Source organism: Mus caroli, chromosome 5 (assembly GCF_900094665.2).
Source record: "Mus caroli chromosome 5, CAROLI_EIJ_v1.1, whole genome shotgun sequence".
Lineage (NCBI taxonomy): Eukaryota > Metazoa > Chordata > Mammalia > Rodentia > Muridae > Mus > Mus caroli.
Window position 1 is genome coordinate 65,606,572 of NC_034574.1, and position 7,233 is coordinate 65,613,804.

Genomic DNA, 7,233 nt, shown 5'->3' on the forward strand with positions numbered 1-7,233 from the left:
GCTTTGGCAGAGTGGAGATCGGGTGACTCTGCTGGTGGCAGGGCCGGAGGTAGAGGAACAGTGTCACCAACTGGGAATGCCTCTTGCTGCACCCCTGGCAGAGGGCTGGGCATTGCCCGCCAAGCCCCGGTGTCTAAACATAGAGAAAGGACCTGAAGGCTTTGGGTTCCTGCTTCGGGAGGAGAAGGGCCTGGATGGCCGACTTGAGACCAAGGATCTTCCAGCTGAAGACACAGTTGAGCCTTCTGGCCTTGCTGGCTCCCGCCAATGCTTCTTGTACCCGGGGCCTGGAGGTGGCTATGGATTCAGACTCTGCTGTGTGGCCAGTGGGCCTTGTCTCTTCATCTCCCAGGTGACCCCAGGAGGCTCAGCTGCCCGGGCAGGGCTGCAAGTGGGAGATACAGTTTTGGAGGTGAACAGATATCCTGTGGGCGGAGACAGTGAACTGGACAGGCTTCAGCAGCTGACTGAGGCCGAGCCACCCCTCTGCCTGAAGCTAGGAGCTAGGAATCCACAGGGCTTAGAAGCCTGGATTTCCTTGGAGTCCGGAGAGGACTGGACTCTGGCTTCAGAGTTGCTTTAGGACAAGCTTACCAGCATAGACTTGCCTAGTAGTTCTCCTGCCCTCGCTCTGCACCCTGAGGTGGAGGGAGCTGGGAACAGTCTCTTGAAGTTGGAATTGGGAGCTGGAGGACTCAGAGAAACCACCAATCACAGGGCTGCCAGGGACCTTCTCCTTTCTCATGAGNCTACCTCCAGCAGAGGGGTGTGGACAGAGACCGCAGGCGGGCTCCACAGGGAGCCTGAGATACCACAGGATGTTATATGTGGACATTTTGGGGAGCTGTGCGCCAAAGATGCAGTTCTGCTCAAGAAGATGACNCTGTGGAGCCACTGAGGATTGAAGCCATGGAGAACATAGGTTAGATGTGACTCTGTTGTCATCTGGCAGAAGGATTGATCAGAGGTGTATCTTCCTTCTACTGTGNATACCTTAGAATCTTGGGAGCTGGTTCTTGGCTATTGTAACGTCCTGTTACAGCCTTTCCCAGCTGGCTGGTGAGATAGCTTAAAAGGTAAAGGTGCTGGCTTCTAAGCCTGGCAACCGGAGTTGACTCACCAGAACCACACGGTAGAAGAAGAGAACCAGCTCCTGGAATTTGCCCTCTGACCTCTATGTGAGCACTTTAGTATACATACGCTACTGTCCAAATAAATAAGTAGATGTATGTATGTGTATACAGACACACACACACACACACACACACACAAAAGAATCTATAAAGTGTATGTATCTAGTAGAAAGATTCTGCCTAGGCCTCCCTACTTCTCCTTTCTGTCTTTATAGAATAGAGAGAACCAAAAGAGTTTATGTGTATGAAGCAGTCAAAATACTTTTCACTGGGGCTGCAATCCCACAAGTGACCACTAGAGGACAGCTCTGAAAAAACACCCGCTGAAAGTCTTGGAGTCAAATGGCATGGTAAATTGAGACTGGCAAAGAAGGAGGCTGGTGGGCCAGAATCACAGCCAGCCTCTTGATGTTGCTGCAGCATGTCATACCCTGGTATCCACGGAGATACCAACCTTGAATATTTTGAAAGCAAGTCATGAAGCACAAAGCATTGGGAGCTTTAGATAGGCAGAAATGTGGAGGTGGGGTTTTACTATTTGACAATCTGCATGGTTGAACAGGTCTGTGTTAGTTATATATCAACTCTGCTATCTATGTACATATCTTGTGTGTGTGTGTGTGTGTGTGTGTGTGTGTGTGTGTGTGTGATGAAGGCCAAAGGACAGCCTCGGGTGTCATTCCCCAGACACAGGACACCTTTTTATCTTGATACAGGATCTCTCACTGACCTGCAGCTTGACACATAAACTAGCTTAGATGGACAGCGAGCCTCTATGACTCTTTTATCTCCACCTCCCCAGCACTGTGGTTTTAAAACTATGCACAATCATACTGGCTTGCTTCCCCCCGGCCCCCAAGGGTCCTAGTCCTGAGACTCAGGTATTGATCCATTTGTAGCAGGCACTTTACTGAACGGTCCATCTCCCCAGCCTAGGGCATGTATCTTTGAAACATTCACAGTCAGCAGTATTTTAAATGGACAGATTGAATATCCCTAATTCAAAACTCACAAAGCCAAAAATGCTCCCAAATTTGAACCATGTTTGAGCCTGCATAGGATCCCATAAGTGAAAAATTCCCTGCATGACCTCATGTGACAGACTTCCATCAAAACATGAGCCCGTCAAACATACTGTGTAAGATTGTCCTCGGGTAAGTTTTTCAAGTTCACTTGAGGCATTGGTAAGTCTTAAGCTCAGGTTCCTGCCCTAAAAGATCTCATATATGCAAATAAACCACATCCCAAAAGACCTCCAATCAAAGCATTTCAGAGAAAGGATGCTTAGTGGCGACACTGAGCTATAAAATATCTTTCACTCCAGTTACTTGAGTAGTATATCATGTCTATACTATCTCCCCCTGAGGAATAAAAGTGGTAAAATATAATTATATAACCATCACTGCTGAACGACTCAGGGTGTCTCAGCATCACATGGCATATTCTAGTCTGACATACACTGCAGTGTGGCCTCTAAGCTGCTGCGGGAATCAGAAGGTGATTGAAGAGCCAGTGATTTTTGTTTCTTTCTCTCTCAACAGTGCAATATTGTCTTCCTATTTTTTAAATGAGCACTTGAACATTCACGGGAAAATAGGCTGCATTTTAAGCATATTGGGGTCCACTGTGATGGTTATCCACGCCCCACAAGAGGGAGAAGTCACATCTTTGCATGAAATGGAAATGAAATTGAGAGATCCAGGTCAGTGATTCAGCCTTTAAAAAAAAAAAAAAGGAAGAAAGAAAAAACACTGAAGTTGTGATGTATATATGCTTGCTTTTGGTTTGGTTTGGTTTGGTTTATTAAAATAAGACCTCACTATATAGCCCAGAATGGCCCTGAACTTACAGTCCTCATGGCCAGTGCTTGCTGACATTTCCAGCATGCAGGTCACCAGAAGAAATCTGTGGTGACACTGAAGGTATCTTACAAGCTTGCTGTGGGCTGTAAGCTGCAATGGGATTTGTTCCTGATAAAGGTCTGGAAGAAGTAACAATCTGTTTTTGTGTTTGTGTGTCCTTGCTACACAGTAACAAGAAGAGGTGAGGCATGTGGCTACAAAAGAGTTATAATGAGCCCAAATCTTTTCCCCTCCTTCCTTAAGCAACCATGTAAAAGGCTACACTTGCCAGGCCCAGCAGGGATATTGTCCAGATTCAAAGAGTGTTTGTGGAGTGCTCTATGAAATCACTAAGGAGCAGAATGATGCTTATTTATTCTCGGTTGTTCTAAAATCCTGTGTTTTTCAATTGGTGACTAATGGTACCTCGGTAAGGTGACGTCCTGTTAGCATCTCCTAAATCTAACTCTTTCTTTCTCCTCCTAATCCAACAGGGTTCGTTTCCTTTGCTGTGATCATCTCTGTGATCTCACTGGTGCTGATTTTGATTGTGGCCCCAAAGAAAGGACAGACTAATATATTAGTCTATATTGCAATCTGTTCTTTGATTGGAGCGTTCTCCGTCTCTTCTGTCAAAGGCTTGGGAATTGCCATTAAGGAACTGCTGGAACGGAAGCCTGTTTACAAGGATCCCCTGTTCTTCATCCTGTTGACCATGCTTGCACTTTCCGTGACCACCCAGATTAACTATCTCAACAAGGCCCTGGACACTTTCAACACATCCCTGGTAACTCCCATTTATTACGTGTTCTTCACATCCATGGTGGTCACTTGTTCTGCCATCCTGTTCCAGGAGTGGTATGGCATGAAAGCTGGAGATATCATCGGTACCCTGAGCGGGTTCTTCACCATCATCAACGGCATCTTCCTCCTACATGCTTTTAAAAACACCAACATCACCTGGAGTGAACTCATGTCTACTGCTAAGAAAGAAGCCCTTTCTCCAAACGGCAATCAGAACAGTTATGTTTTATTAGAGAACACAGACTTCTCAGCCTCTGGGTATGATGACGACATCACCCTGTTTAGCAGGACCAATGACCAAAGTAGCCATAAACTTTGAACTTCAACCAAGACATCCAAAGCAATACTTATTCTTGGAAGGTCTATTTGCACATTAGCATGTATAACACTGTAGAAATCCTCTGAATGGGAGACCAAGCAAAAAAAAACCTTTGCTCTGCAAAGCCTCCAAATTGGAACATCAAGTTTAATCTTCTTCTAGAAGATTCGTGTCTTTCTTTTATGTTTTCAAAACCACTGAAACAGTCCCTGAGCTCAACAGAAGCCAAAGCCATTTGTCTCAGAATAATTCGTCTGCTCAATGGATTTGGCACTGCCAGGTGGAACTTCATCCCCGCCTGGTCTTGGACTCCGCGACTCACAGATCTGTTAACTGTCTTCTGACTGAGCAGAGTCTCAGATGCCATTGTCTGATGGGTCATAATCTCAAGCTATTCAAACTAAAATGGGAGCACTGGTGTATTGACCTCTGGTCTGCAATGCCTTCTTTCTAAACTACACAGCAGATAAGCAAAATGTTAGAACATACTGGACTAAAATGTTTATGGCACATTTTTTTCTTTTTCCCAAACACACACATGATTATGTCAGAGAATTTATTAACATGGACCTGGATAATGTAAGCAAAACATGTTTTCTGGAAATCCCAAGTGAACTGAGCTTTGCAATGACTTACAACAGTCATTTTGTTCCTTTTTCCTATTGTTTTTTTGGTTTTGGCGTGTTTTGCTTTGTTTTGTTTTTTGGTGTTTTGGCGGTGGGATGTTTTTGATCATCTTGTTTTCTTGCTTGCTTATCTTTCAGACATGTTCTTGCTACGTGACCTAGGCTAGCCTCAAGTTCAGCACCCCTTGGTGTCTATCTCCTCAGTGCCTGGGTTCAAGGTGTGTACCACCATGCCAGCTTCTTTTTGAAAAACTACTGCTCCATAGATTTCTTCTTGTTGACATCGAGGTTTTGTAAAAACAATCACTACACAATGTGAAGTTCCACTTTTCTCAAAGGTCTTATTCCTACAAGGTGGGTCATCCAAAACTAAGAACAACCAACAGATTCCTTTTACAGCTTTAATGTTCGTTTAAAATCTGCTGTTTTCACCTTAATAAGGAAATTATAAACAGTTTCTAACTTTTCAGAATGGGCACAGCCTACTGTTTTCAATAACAGGTGCCCTTTTTTTTCTATTGAATTCCTCATGACCACACTTTCCGATTCAGATCATTGCCAGTTCAGATCATTGATAAGTGTGTAGGGAGAGAGAAATTCCTTTAAAGAAGAAAAAAGTCTGAAGACATGCTACAGGAAGAATCTTTTGCTCATTTACATTTTGTATTTGATTTCTCTGACTCATTCTAGACTCAAGCTCTTAGACCCTTCAGCAAGAGGAACTGTTGAGTGCAGTTAGCTGCGCTGTGTGTTTGGGAGGGAGGATAATCCATGGGCATCCCATGACTTGATACCTCAAGGCCTATACATGTTTACTTCCTGCCACTGACCCACTTTGGGTAGCAGATATAGAAACTGTGAACACATTTGTAGAAAATTATCTTCTGAAAGGATAGGATGTTTGAAACCTGCACAAATTCTTTTGCTGGCTTTCCTTGTTGCTTTGATAACCCCACTGGGTTCCCCCGGGGTATCTTCTTGGTGAGGGCATCAGTCATTTCTCTTGACATCTTTCCTCAGGTTGTGACCATTCCCCATTCTAGTGATCTTGATTTTTTTAGGCATTTATTAAATGTCCTTTGTTACTTGACACCTTAGCTGTCAAGTTTTGCCCTTGGTACGTTGTGCACAGGTCAAAGATTCCTGGAACACAAGAATCGATGTGTCCTGGTTTGGAAAATGAACTGGTGTTAACATATATGCCCAGGAGAAAGACTGAGAGATTTCATCAGTTGTCATATATAGAGAAACAAAAACAAACAAAAAAAATTGGCAAATATTTTCAAGTCTCTGGAAAGATTGCTGGTGAGCATATAAGTTTAAAAAACTAAAGTGTTACTATAAATCTAATACCACAGCTGAGTCTTTCTCGAGTGGGAAGATGCTGCTGAAGGAAGAGTAGTCTACTGCGTCCCTCTGGGACATTCCAAACTGCTCGTTTCTTACTCGTGTGCATTGGAATGCGTAGCCTTGTCATCGTATAGATGTGAGTTATTTGGTGGATATCAGCGAATATGTAAAGAAAATGGTTTTGCCTTTTGAATTATAACTTCACCACTAGGTCAATGGTTAATGATTTTTTTGTCCAGAGAGAGAGAGAGAGAGAGAGAGAGAGAGAGAGAGAGAGAGAGAGAGAACCACTGAGCACAAGTTTATGTGAATTCTTCAGTTCCTCGGTTTCAGTCACATTAATTTTAGACAATCCATGTGAAGGCAAGTTCATCATTGTCCACTCTCCATCACAATGCAGAACCATTCCAACAAAAATATTTTCCCTAGAGAGGGGGGATGTAGCTCAGTGCTCCCTCTGCATGCACTCAGGCACTGAGTTTGATCCCCAACACAAGGGGGTGAATACTAAAACCAGTAGAACCAAACGTAAAGTCATCTTTACCTTCAAAAGCTTTAGAGGTGGCAGGGGTGGGGTGGGAAGGACCATATGAATGTGTTGAATGTTCTCAAGTATTTTTGATAAACTGTGTTCGTGAGAGTTTATACTTTTCAAATGTTTATAAGTACTATTCATTTTGGATAGTTTATACATCTGTAATGTTTCTGTGTATTTCCAATAAAATAATATTGTTTTCTTGGGCCTTCTGGTGCTGAGGTTACAGGCATTGAGAATTGTTTCTATTCTGTTTTGAGAGTTAAAAGAAAATTTGGAGGTTGGGGGGGGGCACTGCTCAGGGACTCACGCTGCCTTTTCTATAAAATTGAAATCCGTTTTGGGAAGGCTCTCCTCTAAACCATCTGCTGTGGAGCAGACTTGGCACCTGAACAAAAGAAACTATCTTATCCTTCAACAATGTGACTAAACAGAATGGAAAGTTCAAAGCAGTTAATATAATGAAATCTCCTTAGGCTCAATGGAGGAAAAGAAAAAAAGGGACAGCTGTCTGTCAATATCTATGAGAGCTCCAGGTGCACCCCCTCCCCCTAGTAGCAGCTCAAGTCCCTTATATAAGGTGGGGCAGTCCTGACCTACACACTCTATCTGGGTGCCTTTACAT

The 7,233-nt window shown here is 43.6% G+C and overlaps 1 protein-coding gene across 1 annotated transcript in view; it reads left to right on the plus strand.

Annotated features, from left to right (window-relative positions):
- Window positions 1–6,840, plus strand: part of Nipal1 (NIPA like domain containing 1) — a 25,098-nt gene extending 18,258 nt beyond the window's left edge. Inside the window, exons 5-6 of the mRNA XM_021162633.2 lie at window positions 2,675–2,835; window positions 3,469–6,840. Of these exons, the coding sequence (XP_021018292.1) occupies window positions 2,675–2,835; window positions 3,469–4,097 (790 nt within the window). The 3' untranslated portion in view covers window positions 4,098–6,840. The remainder of the gene's footprint in view (window positions 1–2,674; window positions 2,836–3,468) is intronic.
- The last annotated feature ends 393 nt before the right edge of the window (window positions 6,841–7,233 follow it).